General features: G+C 37.5%; 3 protein-coding genes and 1 long non-coding RNA gene across 4 annotated transcripts; 1 reads left to right on the plus strand and 3 right to left on the minus strand.

The window, feature by feature from the left end:
* Window positions 1-11: 11 nt before the first annotated feature.
* Window positions 12-5,315, minus strand: LOC144646605 (kelch-like protein 3). The gene is made up of 4 exons (XM_078506254.1): window positions 4,403-5,315; window positions 3,379-3,684; window positions 1,578-1,773; window positions 12-1,176 (listed from the first exon to the last, which is right to left on the minus strand). The coding sequence occupies exons 1-4, from the start codon at window positions 5,115-5,117 to the stop codon at window positions 687-689; spliced, it is 1,707 nt and encodes a 568-aa protein (XP_078362380.1). The 5' UTR covers window positions 5,118-5,315; the 3' UTR covers window positions 12-686.
* A 1,181-nt stretch (window positions 5,316-6,496) lies between these two features.
* On the minus strand, window positions 6,497-16,943 carry LOC144646620 (tyrosine-protein kinase STK-like). Its single transcript, XM_078506270.1, has 4 exons — window positions 16,281-16,943; window positions 14,445-14,970; window positions 11,987-12,620; window positions 6,497-10,890 (listed from the first exon to the last, which is right to left on the minus strand). Exons 1-3 carry the CDS (start codon window positions 16,673-16,675, stop codon window positions 11,994-11,996), a joined length of 1,548 nt encoding a protein of 515 aa, XP_078362396.1. The 5' UTR covers window positions 16,676-16,943; the 3' UTR covers window positions 6,497-10,890; window positions 11,987-11,993.
* Window positions 16,916-24,447, plus strand: LOC144646621 (tyrosine-protein kinase Src42A-like). The gene is made up of 4 exons (XM_078506272.1): window positions 16,916-17,429; window positions 19,170-19,449; window positions 19,877-20,560; window positions 21,267-24,447. Exons 1-4 carry the CDS (start codon window positions 17,038-17,040, stop codon window positions 21,453-21,455), a joined length of 1,545 nt encoding a protein of 514 aa, XP_078362398.1. The 5' UTR covers window positions 16,916-17,037; the 3' UTR covers window positions 21,456-24,447.
* Window positions 24,448-24,605: 158 nt separating this feature from the next.
* On the minus strand, window positions 24,606-26,520 carry LOC144646632 (uncharacterized). The gene is made up of 2 exons (XR_013569460.1): window positions 26,351-26,520; window positions 24,606-25,517 (listed from the first exon to the last, which is right to left on the minus strand). It is a non-coding gene; the product is annotated as an uncharacterized LOC144646632 (long non-coding RNA).
* Window position 26,521: the final 1 nt, after the last annotated feature.

The raw sequence follows: 26,521 nt of genomic DNA on the forward strand, positions 1-26,521 counted from the left end.
ACCAACAATAGTTATTAACATAAACCTTTTTTTATTCATCTGATCGCCATATATTATAAGTATTCACATTTCATCTCTTTAGACATTAGTTGAAGAAACTAGTAGTATAACCTATTGAAAACTACAAGCTGTATTGGAATATATTAATTTGTCATAAATCTCATTTACAACCCAAACATTCATAATATATGTCTGTTATATCATGGTATACATTTTTAGAAGCACCATAACTCTGTTAACTCTTTTATATACTTTGCAACTGTCTCCTAAATGTGATATCACCTAAATAACTAATTTTACAAAGACTTTATGAAAAAATTGCTGTTCTCTTACTTAAGAGTACTTACTTTAAATTATGAAATAAATATATTTTGTTAAATTAATATTATGCAAGGGGACAATTTATCAGATACTATCCCCTACCTTAAGGAAGTCTGCTTTCTTTGTAGAACAACTTCTGGATATCACTCCCATCATCCATATGATACCACTGTAATGTTATTTCTTTTTGATTTGCTTTAAATATTTAAAGTGCAGGCACAAGGTGTTCCAAAAACGTTAATGAAGTTTTTACTTCAAAGAGAGAAACTGCAAACCATGTATGAAAATATGTAGTTTGCTAGCAAATGAAAGAAATACCGAACTACAACAAGTCAACGTGTGGCAAATTGTTGCTTGTGATTGTTTTATATAACAGCTACACCCATGCCTTCTATAGCCAGAGGTAAAGGTGCAAATTCCTCCCACTTGTTACTTAAAGGATCATAACAATCAATCTTTTCTGTTTCAACATTCATGCATGCACCGCCCATGGCAAATAATTTGTCATCGATAGCTGCAACTACTGGACTCTCCCGCCGCATCAGCATTGGAGGCAGTGAAAGCCATCTGTTCATGCGTGGATCAAAACATTCCACAGAATTATGATCCTCGTCGTAATCACTTCCTCCAACCACAAATATCTTGTTCTTAAGTACTGCTGCTCCGAAGTATCTTCGTCGGTAGCTCATAGCAACACAAGCACTCCAGCGATCCAGCCGTGGGTCGTACCTTTCAACAGTGTTTAATATAGAGACACCATTGTCCCCACCAATTGCATAGATAGCACCATCTAGTGTTACCATGGCAATACCCTCACGCATTGTGCTCATGGGCTTCATGTGAGTCCAGACATCTCTGAAGAGAAAAAGAAATCAAATTAAAGTGCTGACAAATAACTTACTTAAACTCGAACCTGTTTTGTGCCACTTGGTTGAGTTCAATTTCAAAACCATCATTATTATTGTAAATCATTGTAAACCATGAAATAATTTTTCTCGCACACAATTGGTAAAAAGTCTAATACTCTCAGTTTTTAAAAATTGGGCTTTTTTCATTTTTGTAAGTTCAGTTTTTATTGAATTAAATTAAGAAAAATGTAGAAAACAGACCTTTCACTTTGGCCTTGGATTACAAAAAAATTTTAAAGAATAAACACAGTTGCCATTTAGCTTTAAAAACATGCATGGACATTTGTCCATGAATGTCATTAATTTTGTTTCTTAAAACCTAGCAGTTTTAATGAAAATAATGTTAACCTGACTGGATCATAACGTTCCAAGCTGTTATATTCAGAACGCGAGAAATCACTCCCTCCTGATGCATACAGCCACCCATCCAGCTCTACCAGACCAAAAGCGTGCCTTCCACATGCCATGGGCTGAACGTACATCCACTTGTCAGTTGCGGGATGGTAACATTCTACTGAGCTGAGGGCAACATCACCATCACACCCTGAACAAGAAAAGTACATGATAAAGTTAATAAGCAGTAGCCGATCTAGGGGAGGGGCCCGTCCCCCTATTTTTAAAACAAATAGAGGCCCAAAGGGCCGAGAAAATTTTTTTCTAGAGCACCCCCCCCCCCCCCCTTTATCTAAAGGTCTGGATCCACCACTGTTAAGTAATCACTCTGTTTACAATCCACTTTGCAACACTATTACAGGGTTTGTACAGGTCCTGGAAAACCTGGAAAGTCCTGGAATTTTATTGTGGCATTATCCAGGACTGGAAAGTCCTGGAAAAAGACTACTGTTCCTGGAAAGTTCTGGAAATCTGTTAAACACAAGTAATACCAGAGTTCTTTGAAGAAACATAAGAAATGTACAGATGGGAAGGAGAAATAATATTGCTGGTTTTCACTGTCACGCAATCAAAAAATAAATTCAAAACCATTTAACTACAGAAGCTATGAATTTCAAATATTATATGACGATATATAGATAAACAATTTCTCCAAGTTTCAGGTCTGTGCGGTGTACCGTTCGTGAGTTATTTGCCGAACATTTCCACGCAAATTTATAAAGCTTAGTACAGAGATGCCATAACTGTGTCCTTCTGAGGGACACAAATATGGTCGCCGTGATGTCAGAGAAACCATCTGGAACTCAATTCTGTTTACAACAACGGCAATCTTTGGCTCATGAGCTAGTACAGTTTCACATAAACACTACTTATTACCGGTATATCTAAAATGTTTAATCTGCTGAAAATGGAAAGGAAAGGCATTTTTTCAAACAAAACAGCTTTGTCACGGCACTCAGCTTGATGTCACATACGACGGAGAACTCAAATATTCAAAATGCTCTGTTTAAAAAACGAATGACACTATCGATCTGGAAATTTGCAAAAAGATATATTTTTAGTTTATCTTACGTCTAATGACAACGAAAATTTAGTAGGCCTAGTGAATTTTGATTATAGAATTTTATGACGTAACATGAAAACCAAGAATTGATGTCTTGGAAGTGAAAGGGTTAATGTGCATTTTGGAGACCTGGAAAAATCAATCTGAGGTCTTGAAAAGTCCTGGGAAATTGTTTGTAAAAAAGGGTATGAAACCTGACTTACAGTACATGACTAACCTGGCTGGTAATGGTAAGATACAAAACGTACTGTAGATGTACAACAGACACACTCACTTTGCTGCTGCAGGATTCTAAGAAAAGAAAGCCCAACTTCGACTGGCTCGTCCTAGCTAATTTGTGATTTGAAAGAAGTCGTCTTCCACCCCTTTTCTCTTTAAAGCTAACCCCCCCCCCAAACCCACAAAGACCTTGAAGAGAAATACCGGTAAGCCTCCAGGGGTGCTGTTATTATAAATGTGTGGTTCCAGAAAATATCCATACCCCCCCCCCCCATGGTAAGGATTTGCCCTATGACCCCCCCCCCACCCTCTGGAAATTCCACTTTAGCTCCATACATTGCTTTAAAGTTTTGGGTCTTTGTGACCCCCCCTCCTCCCCGGAATTTCCAATCCCTTCTGTGGGGAAGTATGGATATTTTCTGGAACCACACAATGTAATTTTGATCCACTAGGTGATAACAAAAAGGTTATAACCTCCTGCAGCATAAATATGTCCACTATATACAGCCACACCCACGCCGTCACGATGCTTGTTCATTGGAGCCACTTCATCCCATATGTTGGTCTCAAAGTTAAATCTCCTGACACTGTTGAACACCCTGTTGTGTATTTCGCCACCAACAATGTAGATCATTGTACTCCGTGCTTTATGCCTTGCCTGTGTCACAAACTGGATATTGTCACGTCTTTCAGGAAGCAGATGAAAGTTCTTTGCTTCGCTGATCAGCCTCATGCAAGTGTCATTGTTTTCTACCAGTTTCTCGCTTTCTATACAATCGACTGAAACAGAAATGCACTTTCATGTTAAAATGGTCAGATTTCAGTGTGGAGGAAAAGGATGTTTGGGGAGAGAATTTTTGCAACTTTATATTTCAAATTGTTCTGTCGACAAACAACATAAACTTCACTTACTCTTTTGAGGCCTTGTTTAAATAGGGTAAAATTCTTTCAACATTGATCAAGTTTGCTGTGGCAAATATATTTTTTAACTTCAATTTTCAATATTTCAATATCGAATTTCATTTCCTCGACAATTTGGAATCACGCTATCACAAAATTAGTGACAATTTCTTTTTTCCCAGAAAAAATAATCTTTATCGTTGTGAAAATTTTTATTAATCATAGCCAGAAGTTTAAAGCGACATGTTTCCGCCTGTATGACCAAGATAGAAATGAATGCGAGTTTAAAAATATAGAAACTGCTAGCGTGACTTCCTTATCACCTGCTGGATGTAAGGAAATGTAAATGGTTTTAAGCCGTCACGAGAATTTCACTTTCCGAAGAAAAACAAATAACGCTGCAAATTTAATGCAGAAAAATCTTGACCTAGATATAAAATATTTAAGTTCAAGTTAAATGGCTTTTATTCAAAATGGACATTTGCGAAACCTGAACGACAACTCTAAGTCTGACGAAACAAAACGATATATTTACTTAAAGTGGGATTTTAAAATTAATGTGTAAACTGTTTAGTAATTTAAATAAAACATGTCTTACCTAAAATTTTCGGTGGTAATAAAGGGAGCCTAATGTCTTTAAGAAATGCTGGTAGGTGTCGCTTCCGACGAGCTTCATCGTGATAAATCCACTCAATTGCAGAATCGAAAACTTCTTTTTCACTCGCTACATCAAGGAAATCACTCTTCAACATGGTAGATATCTGTTCGCAAGTCGCATTTAGAAATTCCTCAGACTTGATAACCTCAAGGAAATGTTTTTCAGCGTAGCACTGTGCGGCATTTTTGAGTTTAGAAAAGCCGTGATGGTCAGCAAAATCTCCTATTCCCAGACAATTTGTGGGATGTAATTGATTCTTCAAAAACCCACAACAGGATTCGATGATCGTGTTGAACTGGAGTAAATTCGACACAGACAGAAGGTTTTGTACGTTTTTCTCCGTAATTTGTATAGTTGAAGTGTAGCAAAAGTTGACAATAAGTTCCACTGCTTCGTAGTCGATTCCTTTGAGGGAAATCCTCTCTTGTACACTTTCGCACATGTCGGTGGTAAACATTGAATAAAAGTACGCACTATTCGCAGCTAAAACCACACGATGAGCCTTGATTTCTTGTTCATCCACTATCAAAACAACGTCACAAAGTTCCTTTTTCAAATACAATTTCTTGAGTGTCTCCAAAACATGGCAAGCATGAAATGAGTCCTTGTAATTGAGGACTTCCATGATGCTTTCTCCTTCCATCGCAGCCGCCATTTCCTTTGTTTATTAAATTTCCATCCCACAATGCACTTTGCGCATAAATTTGATGCACCTGCGATTTTGCAGGGAAAACCCGAAGCGAAGCAAGCACAAAATTGATAGAGTTTAGTACACGTTTTGCCGTTCCTCGTCAAGTTTTACGAATACTGTGGACTTCTTTATGATACTACATGCATGTACACCAAAAATTAAATTTGGTTATAAAATAACAACAAATCAGCTATGCTCTGGTGGGTGGTGGGGGCGTTGAATATAAATTATTTGACTGATTGACAAGGTCACGTGATACACAGCTGTAAAAAAAGGTTACTGGGTACTGTATTTATTGACATTTCGCAGTTTTTTTTAATCACAAAAATTAAATGCTGTGAAAAGAGAAAGGGATAAAAAGCCTGTTTCGGTGTAACTATAATACCTTAATCCATTTTGGTATGAATCAATTATTAAATTTGTGTCCTATATACACCAAATATGGTAGTGAGATTTTAACGTGGCTTCACCATTTGGTGTATATAGGACACGAATTTATAACCCAATTATTAGAACCCAGACTCTTCAGCCAGTCTACCCACTGACAGAGGCATACAACAGCTGTCTGGTATTCTGAACAAACCTGTTAAGGGGCTCCCTAGTGGGATAAAGGGAGAAAAAAATTAGTGAGCTGAGAAAGAAGTGCAGCTTGAGGAGGGAGATCTAACATGGGAGATCTCCCCTTCAAGTATGTGCTCTACTTGCTGCCGGGCAGTTTTTTTTGTTTTCACACAACCAGGGAGCCTGTTCACAGCCTAGTTCAGAAGCTACAGGAAGATTATTGTCTCTTTATCCAACCTGGACATGAACTGACCAGCATAAGTTTCCTACCTACTACATCACCTTACCCTTCATAAACAGTGGCATAACCTGTTGAACTCCTTGGCCTTGTGGTTTCACAAAATCATTAAAAGCTTGCATAATTGGCAATACTAACTGAGGTTGACTTGACTAGTACACTGAGGAAAGTTGACAAAACTTTGTTCAATGCACTTGGTTATCAATGATAGCAATTTATACTGAAAATCTTTCATAAAAAAGTTTTGATCCTTTTTTATTTTTAACTAGTTCCCCACCTTCCTCCGCCTATTTACCCTTCAGTATCCTTCATTCTAACGTTCTTCTTTCTTCCTGCGTCACCTGTCTTTGTGACAATGAATTAACAATGGTAAGAACTTAGATGATCACTTTTGGGAATAATCTCCTTCCCAGCCAATTTTTTGGATGCCACACAATGCCACCCCCAATTAAGGCATTGTGTGACATCCAAAAACGGCTGAGAAGGAGATTATGCTAGGAATTGAAATAAAGCAAAATAAAATTTTTAACCAGCCACACTTCAGTACATGATATAAAACTTTATTCACTAAAAAAGTATGTTGCAATAATTACAAGACAAGTGAGAGAAGTAATTTTCTTGGTATTAAATTGTTACATTAATACTTACATGTAAGCCTGCATTATTTGTTTTAGTGCCAATTAAACTACTTTTAGTAATACATCTTACAAAAATATTGAGAGACCCCAAAACAAGTCAATTACAATCCGCAGCTCAATTGTTTTTTTTTTTACCTCTAAATACAAAATGCCTGTGAACTGGACATTAGTGTGTTACCAAAACAAAGTATCTGTTATCAAGGCATATACAGCAGGTTAATACAATAACAGCCTAAATATGACACAGATCTTATGACCTCGACATTTTACGTTAATAAAACACGAATAAAATATATTGACAGACCCCTCCTCGTCCCTTCCAAACTAATGACATGCAGTCACTTCCTTTCCACAAAGAAAGAAATAGAAATAAAGTATATAGCTATGTCTAAAACATGTTTGACCATACACATTCCATATTAACAACCTCTATGTCACAGTTTTCATTATGTTGCAAAATTTTGTTTATAAAATTTGATTATCTTTGAATACAAAGAAATCAGACTTCTGTACCACTGAACAAAACACATCAACCTTTTCAGTCCCATGTTCAAAATATCAATTCTCCTTTCTCACTCCTGTACATTTCTTTAAATGCTAGTTCTGAAAATTTGGCATAACATTAAAAAGATTTAAATTTAAAAAGCACTACAGAAGAATCTGCACAGACTGTTTTTTTTTTTGTCACTGAAAAGAAAATTGCTTCTCAAAAACTCTAGGAAGTTACAAAAAAATATTTCCCTAATGTAAAAAAAAAATTGAACAATTGAAAATAATAGTGTCATCAATACAATCTTATTTTTCATAGAGAAAATAAAATAAAAAACAATTTCACATTATTTACACTGTATACAAGTGAACATTCAATCAAAGTCTCTTCGAGATACCGACTTTTTTTGCATGAAGTATGAGTCGAAGGTTTATCCTGTGCATTGTTCTTCGAACTTATCATTACGGTTGCTTTGTAGTTTAGTTTAACAATTTCCTATCTTCGCGGAGGAAATAATGCAGCCATATAATTTTGTCAAAAATGGCTCGTCCGCGCCGGGTATTTATACACATATTCCTCAACATTACACAAATAAACAGTGCAAATTTCACCGAGATCTGACAATTCTATACTTTAAAATTGCAAGGACCTTTCGAGGCAGTCGATTACGGCAGCGAAATTAGCAAATGAAACAGCAAAATATGCGTTCGACGCTTTGTTTTTGTGACGCCATATTTGAATTGTTATAGGTAGACCGCTGTTCAATGTGTTCAAGGCCGTATCGTTACGATTGCTCTCGAAAAAAATACGGATATTTCCGATCCGACTACTGTCGGAGAAAACATTGCGTAAACAAATCGATACACTCAAGCTGCGTTTTTTCTGACTCGTCCCCAGTCGTCTTCATATAGCACGCGGCAATCTCTCCCTCCGCTGTATATTTGCCGCGTGCTGTATGAAGACGACTGGGGACGAGTCAGGCGTTTTTTCGCTCCCCGCCCTCCACCCTCTTGCTTCTTCTGTTTTGTGCTGGCGTCCAGGTCTCTCGCCGTTCTCACCGAGCGCTCATCGATCGAAAAACATGAAAAATAGAGGGCTGTGGACAGTCTATGCGAGGGTCGGATATCAAGACAGCTTCTTCGTGGGCTTAAGAAGGATTAAACAAAAGCCATATATACAGTGAATGCTATCGAATTATATTTGAAGATGAAATACGAAGGAATTTTGCTGTCTTTGACTGGAATTCCACTCGAACTGCGTAGATACGATCGCATGTTGTAAAGCCGATTCATGCAACATTGCTGTCAACGCGAGGTCACGTCCCTAACGACCTAGGCTGATGACGAAATAGAATGGGCGCTTGTAGCGACCAAATTTGGCCTAAAAAAGAAGCCTTAAAAGAAGCCCCCATCTCTTGCATTTGTTTTAACTTCAATAATATCTTTGAAAAGAGCAAGTTTTTAGGTATGGTTTATTTTTGACGTTTGTAATTTTTAAACGATGTAAGTGCTAGTGGCTATTTATTCGTGTTTTAGTTACGCAATCCGCCTTTCAGACACACGTGCGTTGAGATAAGAAAGCTGACATGTCACTTTTAACATTGTTATATAACGTTTGTAAATGTGACAAGTCACGTTTTTTCCACGAGATCGCGTGATCACCCACAGCGGAAAGAAATCCCTTGAGAAATTAAAATATTCCCTTGAGAAATTAAAAAAGTCCCTTGAGAGTAGACAAGAATGTTCCAAATTTTGCCCCACATAACTGCTATTCTCCTATTTTCGCTTGTAAACAAGCAAAAAAAGTCGCAAAAATTGCCTCTGCTTGACTTTATCTGAGAAACAATGAACTTTCATTTCAGTCAAACCTGTTTCTGCCTCTTTAGTGCCATGACAATCAATTGAAGGCTGAATAAAATAAGAAATTGAATTAAAATGAACTGCAAATTGAAGGCCTCGGTGCAAAAAGGGCGGAAGTGATTTTGGGTAAAAATGAACCTTGCCAAAACAACTCCAAACTTCGCGTGCTGGTTTGTTTACATAAGTGAAACATTGTAATGAATTTTATTATTTATTTCTTGAAAACAAAGCAAAAACCCGCAAAAATAAATACAGTACAATGTTTCATATACGTAAACAAACCCACATGCGAAATGTCAAGTCATTTTGTCAATGTTCATTTTTAGCGAAAATCACTTCCGCCCTTTTTGCGCCGAGCCCTTCAATTGAGGCTGGTTTTGTACAGTTCACATTTTTGGTAACGTCTAATTCTGTCAAATATACTGAAGTCACTTTCTGATCCTACTTAGCAAAAAGCTTCTTCCAAGTCAACAAAGGTTACGTCAGGCAAAAGTCAAATTTCTTCATCAAACATTTTGTACAATTCTCTCTATTTATTTGACAAATTTTCCGTGAGATGATTAAGTCTTCATTCTTAAGACTAACCTACATGTACCTTTAAAAAATCGCGGAGAGAAGTAACAACTTTACTGCTGTTAGTTTATGTATTTGTTACAAAAAGGTTGCTGCTACTTAAAAGACAGAACTCATGAAACAGTCTGAGATTAACATACACATAAATGTTAACTGTATTCTAAGCCAGCTGTTTCCAGTACAGTTTGAGTGTATATCGGTATTTACACTGCATGACAACAACTACATATACCGGTAATCATATCACATAAAAACTCACTTGAAATATCACAACTGCCGTTCATAACTATTAAGTGAAGTGTTGCAGTTCAAAGTGGCTACCATAGGTATATTTCAGACAAAGAGGATGCCCTTGAACAGATAAGAACTCTGGCACTGGCTTTCTTCTGATTTGCTACAGAAAAGCTTTTTTGTAAGCAAAACAATATGGTTTCACTGACAACTGTCCAAAGATAAACATGAAAAAAAGTGTACTGCCCACACACAAAAACTATTATAGATGTCTATCTGTTCCCAAGCAGGAAGTAATGTACTTTTTAAAATGTCTCGACACTAACGTATCAAGACAAATTTGAGTTAAATATTTAAAGTTTAGTGCAGTTTGTTTTGCTAAATTCCTCGCCTAAACCATTCCCCTCCACCACATTTCTAATTTTTGCTGTGGATTAGATCCTGTTAAATTGCCCATTTCAATGAAAACACTGAACTCTTAGGACTCTCAGGGGGTAAAGCATAAAGGCTGCTAGCATCCCTTAACATATTTAACACTTGGCTAAACTGAAATTCCAGTCAGTTTTTCTTGTAATAATTTAGTCACAACAACCTAGCTAGCCTGTGAGAAAGGAGACACCAACCAACACTATAAGACGCCTCTTGTGAAACATACTGTATGTTGCAGCTGCAGTGGATGATAAAAAATGTGGCATTCACAGGTAACGGACAACCCTCACTTGTAGAGAATATAAGCAAAGTCTACTTTAGTACTAAAACAGTACAAAGATCCCCATCCCAAGATTGCAGACCTACAAACATTGTATCGATAGGTTAGCCATTACTTAATTAATGAATAAATAGAAAAAAGGAATAAGTTGCGTATCTTAATCAAAGTACTGGCTAGTGCAGTTCTAATGAATGAAACACCTCTAATAAATTATAATTATTTAGTTAGTCTTGTTTCATTAATGCTGGGAAATATAGGTTATTATAAAATTTCCTTTATCTAAGTTAAAATGCTTATCCTATGCACCTTGTGATGTGCACTATGAACTTTAGAATTAAAATTTGAATACTTTGCTAAAAAGTACAATTATGCAAAAATAGTGTTCCTAAGGTACTTCTCTATTTGCTCTCATTTTCTAAGGAAGACTGATCTTGCATTCTGTGGGGAGACAAAAAGAAATTAAACAAGGAATGAGGAAGTTAACTCCATTAAATACACGCTGAAAAAGAGAGCTATTTTTTTACACCAGAATGATTCAACTAAGCACCCTTTTTCCAGTAAACGCCCCCTTTGTATTAAGCACCCCCTCGAATGTGTTTTTGTCACTTATACGTGTAAGAGCTAATAACAGGGCTCGAGACTAACTTTTTAACTCACTGGTTTATTGGCTAGTGACATGTCAGATTTTACTAGCCAAAAGTAATTTTTCACTAGACAGATAAATTGATTTCTTTGAAGATCTGTTGACTTTTTCATGTTTTTCAATAGCCAAAGTGGCTAGTAGGAATGCTAAACCTGGTAGCCAAAACCTAAATTTTAGTAGTCTTTGGCTAGTTGGCTACCGTTAGCCTTGAGCCCTGTAATAAGCACTTCTATCATAAGTATTAATATTCTAATAAGTGAATGTTTCTTCCAAATGAAAGTGACCTCAGGGTCAGTGAATTTTAACTATTGGTTCTAAATAAAGCTATCTGAATGAGAATCTCAAAATCTTTAGTGGCAGTACAAACAAATAAAGTGTACGTCAGTTGACACACGTATAAGGGGAGGCCACCTAGTTACTACTAGGGGTGACTATTAGGTCATTTGGCCTATTGCAATAGTATTGCGATAGTCGAATTACTATCGCAATGCTATTGTGATAGTAGTGATACTATTGCGATGCTATTGTGATAGTATTGTATTTAGTGACTTTATAGCGTTGTAATCATTTCTTTCTCCGTGAAGTTTGCTTTTATGGCTTGTTATACAGTACGGATTCTGAAACAATGAACAGAAAGCCGAGAAACGACGGCAGAGAACAAGAGAGGCATTTTTCAATCAAGGAAAAAGTACTACAGGACACCATTTGAAAAACTATCGTAACTATCGATAGTTAATGAAACTATCGCGATTGTTATCGATAGTTGAATTTGCAATCGATGCATCGCTATAAAAGCACTCCCAATCGCGATGCATCGATAGTTCGATGTATCGTTACACCCCTAGTTACTACTGCCTTTCATTAGACAAGTACAAACAAATCACAACTCACCAAGAGATTAAGGATCCAGTTTCTTATAATTAGGCTCTGTTGAAACAAAGTAGTCTTCTAACAAGGATTGAAGATAATCAAATGTTGGTCTTTCCCATTCATTCTTCTTCCAGCATTCCAGCATGATGCCGTAGAGTGCATCAGGGGTATCCATGGGCTTGGGCATTCGGTATCCACGCTCCACTTGGGCTAGCACTTCAGCATTTGTCATGCCAGGGTAAGGAACACGCCCATGCGTTACCAATTCAACCAGCAAAATTCCAAACGACCACACATCTGATTTGATGGTGAATTTGTTGTAAAGAGCAGCTTCAGGAGCAGTCCATTTAATTGGAAACTTGGCTCCTTGGTGAGGATTATACTCGTCATCTTCGATCAATCTTGCCAGACCAAAATCAGCAACTTTGCAGATATTTTCTTCTCCAACTAAGATGTTTCTTGCAGCTAAATCGCGATGTATGTAATTCATTCTTTCCAGGTATGCCATACCAGCAGCCACCTGAGCCCCCATATCAATCAGTTCTGGTAGTTTCATATTCTTGGCGTCTCCTTTCAAATAATCTAACAAGCTTCCATGCCTCATTAACTCTGTTACAATGTAGATTGGCTCCTCGTTTGTACAAACTGCGTAAAGCTGTGAACACAAATCACAGAATAAACCAAAAAAAAAACAGATTCAGTATTGTTCTAAAGGTAAAATAAAACATTTGCAAAAACTCTGTGTTGTTGCGAACAAACATCACACTACAGGTACAAGCCCTAGGATTTCACGGTAACGATCATTTCTGGTACCGTGTTGTTACTGTGTTCATAAAAACATGAAACCTAAAAACAGTTTCCCCTTGATATACATGAATCCAGCCTTACAGATCAAAATTCATACATGTATGGCAGAGGTTTTTTCCACTCTGATTCTCAACTAGTAGAGCAGTTCTTTGGTATAAACCTGTTAAATACGCAACTAAAACGTTGTTTGGCATGCCACTTCTTCCATCTTGTTTTGTTTCCAAAGTGCATTGCACGCTACTGCTAGTCTGAGTGATATGCACAAAAGATTCTTGACAATCAACAGCAATCTTAAAGGGACACTGTCACCGGTTTCACTTCAAAAACTCAAGCGCCTGAAGAAATGTGGAAACTATGAATAGTGGTCCAATTTTGTTTAAAGTCACCATGCAAGTGTACTGAAGCGATAAACAAGTGATATTATTGTGATGCCATCAGGAACTTAAGATCTCAACTTGACAAAGTCAGGTTGATTTTTTCAAGTTTTGTGTTTGTGGACTGAAAAAACACCTTAAAATTATTATGGCTCCTTTCTTTCTTCAACAACAATTTACTTTATACCTCCATCTTACTATCTTAATGTACTAGATGCATTTCATGTACGAGAAGACCTATTTGCCAATTTTAGTACTTTTTACCGACAAAGCATTAAAATCCTTGTGACAGTGTCCCTTAAATGGCTTCCGAGGCCAAGAAGGAAAAATGCAAACAGTAAGTTTGAAAACGTTTCGGAGGTTGTCTTTTAGTGATAACTTCATCCTTGTGACTGGTGCTGAGGGCTAAATTTCTTTGTTAAAGTGCAAGATTTGCAACAAACATAATTACATGTGAGTGCTTCATGGTTTGAAACCAAAAAATAGTTACAGATGGATTCCCATAATCTCTGGGTACGGAACTGAAAATTGTTTTCCATGGAATTTGAAATCTTAGGGCTTGAGGTATACACTCATTTGTGACAGCAGTATTTTAATTAGTCCATGAGGCTGTCTGTTTCCACAATCACCCGGCATCAACATTTCATTTACAACTACCTTATTCTTACTAATTTTCGAACGTACTTAATTTCACGAAAAATCAAGAGCCGAAGTTCGCGAGTATTAATTTTTGCGATTGCAAGAAAAATTACAGGAAAAGTGTATTAAATTTCGCGATTTTGTCAGTGTTTTATGATTCAGTTGTCAAAGACTAAGGAACCGCTGGAAATACACAAAAGTCTGGCTCATGTAGCTACAAGGAGCCTGCAAGTTGAAACTTTAGTGACTGTACTAAAGAGGTTTTGAACTAATCTACAAGCTCGAAACAGCAATCAGAGGATGGGGGCTAGTCAAAAACAAAAAGGAAAGATACTTTCAAAGGTGGATAGTTGCAGTTCCAGAAATTGAAAATTTTTATTGTTTTGATATAAAATAGGGTATTAATTTTGGCGTGTTTAAATATCGTGCAATGTTTTTTCGTGCGTAGTTAATTTCACGATTATTTTGAAATCGCGATAATTAGTACTCGTGAAAATTAGTAAGAATAAGGTACTATATTATATTCTCAAGTCCCTTGCCAATATGATTACTTAACATTAGAGCCGCCACGGGGAAAGGGGGGGCGAGGGAGAAGAGGAGGGGAAGGGGGGGGGGATCGGGATCACGTATTTACACCAATCTAAGGCACATTTTACTACCTGTATAAGATTATTGTGTCTCAGTTTCTTCATTATTGCCGCTTCTGCTAAAAATGCTTGAGGTGACATAGTCCCTGTCTTAAGTGTCTTGATAGCAACATGTGTTGTTCCATTCCAGACTCCAGCCCACACTTCACCAAACTGTCCTGCTCCCAGCCTTTTGGTCAATCTCAGGGACTCGCGAGAAATTTCCCAAGCATCTTTGGTGTTATATGACAAACCAGAAGTGACGGGTTTCTCTGCACGGCATGCATAAACCAGTTTGCAACACAGACCATCTGCATCCTCGCTATAGTGCTCAACTAGCTCTGGAAGACTCGAGAAAGGTGCGCGTGTCGTGATGTAGAAGCCTCCGTTGTCTAACTTCCGTATCCGGTAGTGTCTGACACTATCTCCGTCTCTGATGGACAGTGAGTAATTACCAGGCATTGTTTCAGAGTCACGGATAAGATAGGTACCAGATGGACTTCCCGGAGCAAGGAGCTTCTTTTCAGCATCTGCACGCTTTATCTTGCCAAAGAACCAGCTGAGAATGAAAAAAAGTATGTGAAGCCATCTGAGCAACCACAACCTTACAATTAATAAGTACTTGTTTCAAAGCAAACAAATGAAGTGCATATGCCTACCAAGAAACAATGTTCTTGAATGATTTACGGCAGAAATTTTTATTATTATCAAACGGCGCAAGATGACAACAAGATAACAACACTTTGTTTCCCTCAAATCTCAACATTGAGATTCTCGGGAAACAAAATAATCTGTTTCCTTCGGGAACAGTCATCAAGTGTATATTAATGCACCACTGGATAAAACTAATGTTCCTGAACAAACTTGCTGTTTAGGCAGGCGAAATCAGGATTTACCAACAGTTTTTTTTCCTTTCAAAGCTAGTAGATTCACTAGCTTACTGGCTCAACTTGTCTTACTATTGCAAGGTGCTAAAATTGACATATGCTTAGGTTGAAATTGCGTCAGAAGTCATTAACTACAACAGCTGTGTGAACAAAACAAATTGCCAACATAAAACAAATTGCCAACTTTGAAGGCTATTGTTTACTAATTTGCATTCTATTCTCCACATGAAAAAGAAAACTGAGCTGGACAGTTCACTACATAAACTGTAGCAACCAAGCAAGTTAAGGACCAGGCACAATTTAATCTAGTCACAGCAATCAAAACTGAAAGTTAATCAAAATATAAATTATATACAGTTAGATATTGCTAAAACTTTTATCACGCTCTGAACCATGTCCAATTCTCAACATTCAAGGAACTTTAAGATATGTCTTGTTACATCCACTTCCTCAGGCTAAAGCTGAAAACGTGCCAAAAATATAAAGTCAAAGAACACAATAGGTCATTAACATAAGCTTATATCAACCATGAACTGACAACGATTTTTATCCCGGAAGTGGAACTGTGTGATAGGCGATCTGAAACAAGATTAGAAAAATTCCAAGCCTGAAACGTATTCTCCAAGCGGGAGACGAAAACACTGGATCGCTTCCAAAGCAAAACACTCAGTCGATAGATGGAAATGAAACTTTCACTCTCGTTAAAAATGCGCGCGGGAAGAATTGATCGAAATTAACGATTCAGTGAGTTTGTACTTTCACAACTATGCATGCATACTTGCAAGACTTTATAAAATAATTACTACCAAATTCTGCGAGAAGCTAAGCAGAACGACATACTCTTAAAACTGTTGAAGTTGTTAGCTAATTCCGTGAGCTGACGGCCGATCAACGTCCGGTCTGGCTTGATGTGTAAAGATCATTGATCAAGATCGCCTTTATGCATGAAACCGTACGAAAATAAAAGAGTTTTTATACTTACTCTTGGGCGTTTACACTTAGTTCAGGTGCCACATAATTGCTTGGGATGTAACCTTCCTTGTAAGTAGTTAGAGACTTGGCGAGCCACCAGTCGCTATCCGTGTTATCAATGACTTGAAGTCGTTCGCCTTTCTTGAAACTCAGGTCCTCGTTGGTGCGCGCATCGTAATCATACAGAGCGACAAACACTGTTATGCCTTTGGACGGCTGCATCATCGAGTGGCTTGACATAATGGAAGATGGCTGGTGGAGATTCAGAGTCTCTGCTGGAGCAGGAATGCGTTTCTGTGTATCCATCTGATCATTCGCTTGGCCGTTGTTCGGTGGCATGTCTCTGCCAGACTCCTTGGCTTCATACTTCTTCTTGGTCTTCGTCTTTCCGCAACAGCAACCCATGGTTGCTCCAAAAATTGGAAAACGCAAGCTGAGTTTTCCCCGTTTCGAAAACTAGTGAATGTAAGAGCTAAACAGATAAGTCTAGGCAGAAAAGCTGGAATAACTACTCAAGCAATGTTGATCTCGAGGGAGGAAACCGAAGGTGATTAATGCGCAAGGCTGGGAGGGGAACTAGTCACCAGGATGCGTTCAACCAGAATAAAAAGTGAAGGCCTGGGTAGAAATAAGAGTGGGAGTGCGCAATCCCGGAACTGTGTACCAAGAACACCTTGGGCTAAAGTTTGATCAAGCATTCGATCATTCAGCGTACAGGGTGTAAAATATACGCCGTTTTAGGTGCCTGACTTGGTTCCATCTTACCCATGGGAAGCTGCATGGGCAAAGAGTCCCATGTGGACGGAAAAAGCGACATCAAAAACGGGCAAAATGTCCCAAACTCCACGGCAAGCTTGAAAGGAATTACACCCGAAGTGGATTTCAATGCGACACATCAAAGCAATAGCTACGTACCAGAACCGCCGAGCTCACCGATTCCACAACCCAATCCAGTTGCTGTAAGACCACTTTACATTGCTCTTTATGACTACGATGCACGAACAGAGGAAGATTTAAGTTTCAAAAAGGCTGACGTTCTCGAGGTAAACCCCGAAGATTTGGGCAATGATTGGTGGAGAGCTCGATCTCGCGATACTGGCGGTGAAGGCTTCATTCCGAGCAACTATGTGGCTGAACTTCAAACTCTGGAAGCAGAAGAGTAAGTTTTTTTGATAAGTAAGCTAATATTTTAATACAGAGAGAGATAGCTAATTACGAAAAGATAGAGTGTGGCAAGAAAACGCGAAAGTCAAAGTTATTTGGTTTGGAATGTTTGGATTGACCAAGAGGTCAGATAAGTATCTTATTTTTATTGGAATTCATGTTGAAGCTCGAATCAGCACCGTCTCCGTTCATTGGCAATTGGCAATTCCTTGATTGAGCACTGCTTTAAGGGAGATTTTGGCCAAACGCATAGTAAGTTAATTAAAGGATAAAAAGTGAAATAAGGTATAACGTTACATTTGATTATGTTTCATCAAGTCCATGAAGTTTGATCGAGCACCCGGAAACGACGCAACTTCGGTTGCCTTGACTTGTTGTTAGTTAACACATTTTCTCCTTTTTAACTTTTTCTCTTACCAGGGCTTTAAGGCGTTTCAAAATAATTGTCTATGCCACATCTTTGTCAGTCAAATAAGGGAAAATTTTGCCTAAACATGTTCATGTTGTGGCATATATTTGCTACTGCATAAGGGTTTTTTTAAAATAAATATACAACATACTTGAAAGAACAAATTGTCACCGTGATGAAGCCTAACATTAGTTAGGGAGCTATAGATATGTTAGTTAGGTAAAGCAAAATGTCTTGAAGACATTCTAAAGAAAAATCAAAAAAAGAAATCAATGATTAACACTAGATGGACACCTATTTCAGCAACAAGTCTTGATCTTGCTTCCTGATAATTATGCAAATTTGATTTGGTCCCAAGGGATTCATTCTTCACCTTTTCAAAATAATTAACTTTGCCAAAAACCTCAAGTGCGTGGGAGGTTAAATTATTACATATATGAATGAATCTGCCTAGACAGTGAGAAGTTTGAACTATCCTTGGTTCCCAGCAACTCCCAACCAAAAATTAAAACATGTGTTATTTAACCATGTATAATAATTTCCATTCCATACACTGATTAAGGTCCCAAGTGAATGATGACTCTAATAAGCTGGACTGTAAATTATGCAAGACAGATCATCTTGACCATCTTGCAGTAATTTGCCTGCATGGAAGCATTTTGGATGTGGAAAGCAGCTTTTCTTATTGCGGTTTTCGGTAATATGCGAACTCTGAAATTTACTCTCAACCAAGGGTTTACCTTTTTTGCTGCCATCAATCATCTTAGTGGACCTCTCGGGAAACACAAGCTCACTTCAACCCCGTCAAAAGGTCACGTCTGTCAGTTGTGATTGGTAGATTTCGATCCATTATGTTTGTTTCAATCTGTTTTTCATGGTTAATTGACTGACGCCATAATTATGATTGACGGCAGCGAAAAACACGATCGTTAGTTGGATTTTGATTGCAGAGTTGGCATATCACTGAAAACCGCAATAATAATAGCTTATCATCTTAGAATAAAAGTATTGTAAATAAAAATGTATAATATGTAGTTTTTTTAAAGCTGAGCCACCCCGAGCGCGCGGCCCAGAGGAAAAAAAAAAAAAAGAGAAGGGAAGGCAATGACACAAAAAATGTCACCCACGCTGCTGGGCCACGACGTGACCCCCCATGCCGCCGTGAGACCACCGCCGGCCCACGGACAAGCGAGGACCGGCCCCAGCAGACCCCACACGACCGCGCCCACAGAACGAGAAAACGAAAAAAAAAAAGGGGATGGCCTGATGATTTATTCGTGTAGAAATAAAGATTACCATTTTCAATTAATTTTCTTTCTCATATAGTTGGTATTTTGGTGAAATAAAGCGACCAGAGGCTGAAAAAATACTGAAGACAGCTCCCAATGAACATGGAGCGTTCTTGGTGCGTGACAGTGACAAGGGTGGCTATGCTTTGTCAATGAGGGATGGTGACATGGTCAAGCATTACAAAATTCGTACCACCGAAAATGGCGGCTTCTTTATAGCCCATAATAATCCATTTGGAACTCTGTCAGAGTTGGTTCTCCATTATTCTAAAAATTCGGATGGATTGTGTGATGTTCTTAAACTAGCTTGTGTCAAGGTAAGTGTCCTTCATGATCAGCTCTTTATTTTCATTCCTGTGTAATTTTGTTAGGGCCCGTTAACATGAGAGCTGAGATGAGATTTGTCCAGGGATGAAAAAATGTTCATTTTACATGAGCATGTTCATCCTGGGATGCCGGATGCCCGAGTTGAGTTCATCTCGCCCTTACTTACATTACATGGTGTTTTCCATCACGTTTCATCCCGTGATGACATTTCATCCCGGTGCTCAGAACAGGGATCATGTAGAAGAAATCATGTAGACAGCAACAAAAAAATGACCAGACACCTAGATGAATTCATCCCAGGACGAAAGTCATCCTAAGACAAAAACTCTCATGTAAAGATGCTCTTAGATGTACAGGTGATACAGTGTATATTCAGTGAACTTTTTTGATAATTTTGTATTTATTTTATCTTCTTAGGCTGAAAAACCCCAGACCATAGGCCTCTCTCACAACACTGTAGATGTATGGGAAATATCACGTGACACCCTCAGGCTTATTAGCCGTCTTGGTTCTGGCAACTTTGGCGAGGTGTGGGAAGGTGTTTGGAATGACACCACTCCTGTGGCTATAAAAACATTAAAAGCCGGCACGATGAATCCTGCAGCATTCCTGGAAGAGGCTGAGCTCATGAAGAAGTTGATTCACGATAAACTGGTGCAGCTTTATGCAATTTGCTCCAAAGAGGAGCCAATTTACATTGTGACGGAGCTGATGCCGAAGGGAAGCTTGCTCGAATATCTGCGTGGCGAGGAAGGACGAAAGAAGAAGATGGAAGAGCTGATTGACATGTCTGCCCAAATTGCTGCAGGCATGGCTTTTCTGGAGAAGCATAACTATGTCCATAGAGATTTGGCAGCAAGGAACATTCTGGTTGGACACAATAACAGTGTTAAAGTTGCAGATTTTGGTCTCTCGCGGGCCATTGACGAGGATATCTATGAAGCCCATGAAGGAGCAAAATTCCCCATAAAATGGACAGCCCCAGAAGCATGCCTTAAGAATCAGTTTTCCATCAAGTCTGACGTGTGGTCATTTGGAATCCTCTTGACAGAATTAGTGACCTATGGCCGAGTACCCTATGCAGGGATGAATAATAGACAGGTAAGAAGTGTCACGCAGGAAAAGGATTTTTTTAAGCCATTGTTTAGGATTAAAAGAAAATAACATTATTCTACAGCTTGTCTTTTGTGAGACTTACTACCCTAGACTGAGTCCCCTTTAGACTTTTGTCTGCTGAAGTTAAAGCTTAAGTCTGCCAAGAAAAAAATGCCCAGGGATTACTAGGCTCTATTTCCAGCTGCTTTTTTGGGAAAATGAGACTGCAGTCATCCCCCGAAAGCAGTCTCTTTAAGGGAGAAACAAAGACCGGAACCAAGAAGGCGGCGGAAATCAAGCATAAGGGATTACCTTGTCAGATAAGACTTGACACAATTACTATTTATTAATTTATACAAATGGATGGTCAATTTCCCCAAAGGACTAATAGTATTACATGTACATTTAGTTCAAAACTGATAGTATTTTGCAATTGTGCCTTTCTGATCCTGACATTTTACGCACCTGCCAACTTGGACATTAAATTGGACATCTGAAAAGGTTTTAAAAAAAGCTGGGAATCTCTGTTGTAATATACATATGAAGAGATTCGCTAAAACACGCGTAAATAGCTAATAGCAACTAATTAAAAAAAATAAGTGATTAATGCTACAGTTGTAACAGTTACAGTTACTATAAGAACGTTGTGACCTCCCAGTCAATGTTATTGAAAACGAGAAGTCCCTGCTAAACTTGATAAATTTTGATCAAGGTCGTTGAAGACGTTGACCGTGGCTACAGAATGCCGAAACCAAACCTGTGTCCTGACAAGTTGTATGAGATAATGATGGCTTGTTGGCGAAAGGAACCTCAAGAACGCCCCACATTTGAAACTTTACAGTGGCAGCTGGAGGATTTCTATCAGATGGATCCAAAGCAATACAAAGAATTGGATAAATAGTGTCCTTTGGTTTGCGTAGGTGAAATCATCGCATGCTTGTCTAGTTTACTCAGTTAATTTTTTTTTGCACAAATATTGTATAATACTATTATCACAATTTTAAACAGTAAATTTGCTTAGAAATTTATCTGCAGTTTATTTAGCATAAATATGTTGAATTACACACATTGGGTGAACTACCAAGGCAGTTAAAACAAGAACAATAATTCTTATTGTTGAACATACAAGATCTTCAAGACCACTAGCTTAGTTTTGAGAAACCTTGAAATGTGTTAGGAAATTAAGTAGTTTGCTAAATGGTGATTGTCTGCTATGTTTGATGCATACTTGTGCCCCATCAGTTTGTTGGTTTGCTGATTGCAAGTGGATTCAATAAGCTATTATGTTAATGATATAACTGATAAGACACCAAATTAATCAGACTACACTCTGGTATATCATAAACCAATGTATAATCAGCAACAATCTGATTCAAAACAAAGTGAGCCTGTAAAATATTAGATCATTTCCACTTATTGTAAGTTAGATGATTTTGTATAAATTTCAAATTTGCACCAGAAAAGTAATTATTTTATTTCATTTTTAAAGTTGTCAGATTAGATTTAAGATTATTGATTTTCATTTTATACAAAAGTACAAGGAATTAGTTATTAGTAAGCTAGACTTTCATTAGTTTGCAACCAAGAGTATACAATGTGCATGTTCATGTAATTTTCTTCTCCATAGGTAATAGTAAGCTGCAACATTTTTAACTTGTAAAATTAAGTTAGATTAATTAAGACAATGTTTGCAGCTGTGTTAATTATTTGAAGCTTTAATTGATTGTCATATTTTGTCAATATAACTACGAAGTTATTAAGGAATTAGTCAAAATATTTTTTAAGGTAGGAAAAGTAAGCATTTTTCATTTTTTCTAGTTTGAATAAGGAAGGGGTGGTGTATTTCCAGCAAATTTATCTGCGTTGAAGTGCAGATAAATGGCCTTAAGCATTTCAGAATCCATGTTGTGGTTTCAAATTTCATTTGTAAAAAAATTGCACAACTTGGAAGTCAATTCAATGTCTTCAATGAAACAAACAAACACTGAGGATTTAAAATGAATGGTTTCCAAATTTATATACGATACATTGAGTCAAGTATGGATAGCTGTTCTAGTAATACTAAAGTTGAGTAGAGAAAACAGCAGCATGTGTACACACAATGTGTCATTCATTGTCATAATAGACCAACAATTCATGTGGGATTCAAGGGGTTAGTACAGTGACCTACTGTAATTGATTTAGATGAAGATTTTAAGTAGAAAGTGTAAATTTTCTTCAAGATGGTTGTATTGCTCTTTTAGAAGAAAGGAGAGCACTAACAAATAATTAAACATAGTTTGCTTTCCATGGTTGAGGTGTTGGAGCAAAAAAACTATTGTTTCTGATTGCCTTTTTAAAAGCAATAATTGAACAAAAAGACAATCATTCTGAAAGTTGTCACTTTAGCTTGTGCCATTATTATGTTGATGTATGGTGTTATCATTCATTTCAAATGGTGTCAATGATCAATGATTTTTAGGTACTTCATCTATTGTACAGGCAGACACAAGTCCTTTCGTAGTAGTTAAATTTATTAATGTTTCAAACCATGAAGGATTGGAAGGATCGGCTGTCTGAGATCCCTTTTTGGATTACAGTTTTCATGTTTGTGATTAACAAAGGTTAACAGAATTAGTTAAATAAATAGTTATTTACATCAGCCCAGTTTAGTAAATAGCCCTCATCATAACTGTCATTTGAGCTAAACCTTTCTCTTCCACTAACAGCTGCTTATATCTAAATATTCCTTTTGTTTTGATAGCAACCGATTTGTTCCGTCAGCCAAAAAACGAGTTTCAATCCACAGAAAAGCAGCGTAGTTACTAAGTGGAGTAAGAGGTGTATTGTTCGGTTAGTTTTCATTATGACAACAACGTGATTGAATTTGTTCGTTGCTGTAAGTTGTCGTTCTCTTTTACAGAAACAGGCAGCAACACTGAATGATGTCGCCTACAATTTAATGATTTTGTTAATTATTTCGCAAATCACATTTCAAATATTGAAGAGTTTCTAATGATAAACAGAAAGGTTTATTTCCTTTCTCTATCCCATATGGTTTGTTACATGTGTTTTCACTGAGTCCATTTTACATTAGTAAGCTATTTGCCACATTGGTAAAATTCACCGAATTTTATACCTTTGATTCCAATTTATAAAATTCAAGCTGTGATTGGCTTATTTCTTCCACATAGGAAAAGTGCTTGGGTTTAGCAGTGAATAGTGGGGAGAAATCAATGATGGACAACGACCCTCATGACAGAGCAGTGCATGATAACTAATTAAACTACTTGAATGATGTTTCTGGAAATGTGAAGGGTGCAACAAGCAGAAGATAGTCATTCTTGTCTTCAGTTGTTCTCTTTACTCCCTTCCATGAAGCACTTTCAAGTTTTATTTACAGTTCACAAAGGGGTTAAAACTTAGTATAGCATTATCGTTTTATATTTACTCAATTGTTTTATGCATTCCAAGGTAAATTCCTTTGTTATTTTGCAAAGAAAACATACTAGATATAGAAAATAATTTAGAGGAATGAATATAGTCTTTGTGTAGATAAAGCAAATTTTTGTGGATTCAGTGAAGCTATGTTTAGTCGCTGATGCAAACTTCATTAATTAATTGAAGTACATAATACATAGTTGTGTAGTGACCTAAAGACTCCATGCAAAAATGGCTGCCAATTTTAAAATTCTTTTGAATGCATAATAGCCTCACTAACCTTGTTTTTGAGTTAAAAATTCAAAAGAATTTTTGTTCTAGAACGAGGTAAGTGACTCTAATTTAAATGCATACAAAAGAATTTTAAATTGGCAGCCATTTATGCATAGGATCTATACACTTTAATTGGAAATTTATATTTCTGTTAGTTTATTTTTATATCAATTTGTAAATAAAAGAGTCTTTAATAGTTAGTTGCAAGAGTTGAACTTTATTTGGAATTCCTGCTCATTAAAATAATATTGTCATTTCTAATATCTCTCAAAACATATTTCTAAATGTTTTGAAATGTTTTGATTCAAACATGTTATCGCATCTTTGTTTCTCACTAGTAACTTGCTTTTTTGTTTCAAGCCCATCTTTGGACTCCTGAATTATCACAAGGGGTGACAACTCATTAATAAATTATTAAATGCTGTTTCAGAAGAACAGTAAGTTAAATTTGGCTGGGAATTAAATGAAACTGCCAGGAATAAAAAAACCAGCACACCTGGAGATTGGTGACAATGGCAGAGTTGGGAGACAAAACACCTTACATGTAGAGGTTACTGCCCAAAATAGGGTTAGGTGGCGCGCACTAGTTGAGGAGCTATGTTCCACTTAGGAACAAAGGGTATTAAGTAGTGAGTAGCCAGGAATTAAGAGACTTCAAAAATGTAGCACGGAAATAGAAATAAGATATTGGTGCATTTGCCAAAAGTATGAGGAACAACACGAAATTTGATAAAAATAAATTAATGGGAAAATGCTGAGCATTTAAGACTTTTGCATGGTATTGTTTAAATGCCTTCTGTCAGAGTTGTCACCCTTTGTATGATCTGGAGATTGGTTTTGTAAAAATTATTTACGTTGCTCCCTTTGGAAAAGAACTCAGACTTCCCACTCCATTAGCCAAGGTTAACATTGATGACTGTTTACAACCATTCTGTTTCCTCCAGAAGAGAGTCGTTGTTCAGCAACACTGTTTTCATTCCATTGGTACCATGATGTATTTTGATGTTTCAAAAACAAGACTGTGCTCCTAGCACTTCTGCATTGTCTCAGTTTTGTAGAAGAATTATTATTGCACTGTCTACCACCTCAAAAAAATTCACACAATGAGATATCAAGTTAAAGTCTTGGCCATTTCAGCCAATTCAAACAGGCATAGGTTGATCTACAGCAGTGTATTGCCCTCTGACAGTCCTCTTCCTGGGTTTGTAAATGTAAATTGCCATCCCAAGAAACAACACAAAAAGTCCAACACCAATTCCTACAGTCAAATCTGAAATAAAGAGAGTTCTGTTTAAGTTTTATTTGTTAAGAACTGCAATAAAAGACATTTTTTGGACAGATAAAGACCTTCAATCATCCCCATCACTTAATATCCCGAGTACCCCCCTCCCCCCCCCCTGGGGATAAGCCTCCATCTGCCCTCTAAATATCAATCTCGTTCCAAGGGCCTGCATTCCCTTTAACCAGTGGTCAGGAAACTCAACAGCTTCGGGCTAATCCAAAACTGGAACCAGGAAATCCTGGTTCCATGTTTGATAGTGTGCATGTGCAACAAGTTTTCAACAGCCAATCAGATTTGGTTGCCTTTGTGGTGGGCTTTCAGATCAGCCCAGAAGTCCCGATAAATGTTGGTTTGCAAGTAACAAGTTGTGACTTGGATTGTGGGCCAAAGAAAGGGAGGTGAGGTCTGGGTTAAAGCTCAGCCAGGGTCATTATGATCACTTACACACAACCAAGAAGGGCCACCCAAAATATGCCATGGTTTTAAAAGTCTATACCAAGGTTCTCCGTTAATCATAACTGTAACATGGCCCCTTCCCCTGATAATATCACTTCTCAACTGAACACCCACCCACCCCTTCCTCTTTTCTAGGGGTTCTCTCCATCATTTTTATTTTTTCCTTGAGGCTTTGCTCCCTTTCACTCCCCCCCCCCCACCCCCCTCCCTCTTTGTTTTCATTTCAGACATAATTGCTACGAAAATTTGATACCTTGTTCATTTGTTTCCAAAATCGTGATACCCTGTGAATAGGAGTCTACCCGGAATCTACTTGAGGCTACAAACACTCCCGGAAACCCGCAGCAAATTACGCTTTTTCTCACCAAGTTGAGGTTTTCCAACAACCGTGTTGCTATCTCTCGGTAAACCTGAATCGCCAACTGTTTCTTGATAGTAGTTAAAGCTTATCAGTATCAACAAGAACGTGTACAATCGGTTATAAAATCCCTCATACATCTTTCCCTTGTTTGATCCGGCTGACAATCCGGCTAAGC

This window comes from Oculina patagonica, chromosome 3, assembly GCF_052425735.1.
Source record: "Oculina patagonica isolate OP01 chromosome 3, crgOcupat, whole genome shotgun sequence".
Lineage (NCBI taxonomy): Eukaryota > Metazoa > Cnidaria > Anthozoa > Scleractinia > Oculinidae > Oculina > Oculina patagonica.

What these genes read in the sequence shown, in the direction of transcription:
- LOC144646605 (XM_078506254.1), bottom strand. Translation starts at nt 5,117, where the DNA reads ATGGCGGCTGCGATGGAAGGAGAAAGCATCATGGAAGTCCTCAATTAC. An exon ending in ATTACCACCGAAAATTTTAG is followed by an intron (nt 3,685 to 4,402) that starts GTAAGACATGTT and finishes TTTCTGTTTCAG; the next exon opens with TCGATTGTATAGAAAGCGAG. An exon ending in GAACGTTATGATCCAGTCAG is followed by an intron (nt 1,177 to 1,577) that starts GTTAACATTATT and finishes TTTTCTCTTCAG; the next exon opens with AGATGTCTGGACTCACATGA.
- LOC144646621 (XM_078506272.1), top strand. Translation starts at nt 17,038, where the DNA reads ATGGGAAGCTGCATGGGCAAAGAGTCCCATGTGGACGGAAAAAGCGAC. An exon ending in CAAACTCTGGAAGCAGAAGA is followed by an intron (nt 17,430 to 19,169) that starts GTAAGTTTTTTT and finishes TTTCTCATATAG; the next exon opens with TTGGTATTTTGGTGAAATAA. An exon ending in CAGGGATGAATAATAGACAG is followed by an intron (nt 20,561 to 21,266) that starts GTAAGAAGTGTC and finishes ATTTTGATCAAG; the next exon opens with GTCGTTGAAGACGTTGACCG.
- LOC144646620 (XM_078506270.1), bottom strand. Translation starts at nt 16,675, where the DNA reads ATGGGTTGCTGTTGCGGAAAGACGAAGACCAAGAAGAAGTATGAAGCC. An exon ending in CTAAGTGTAAACGCCCAAGA is followed by an intron (nt 14,971 to 16,280) that starts GTAAGTATAAAA and finishes TTTCATTCTCAG; the next exon opens with CTGGTTCTTTGGCAAGATAA. An exon ending in GACACAATAATCTTATACAG is followed by an intron (nt 12,621 to 14,444) that starts GTAGTAAAATGT and finishes TTGTGTTCACAG; the next exon opens with CTTTACGCAGTTTGTACAAA.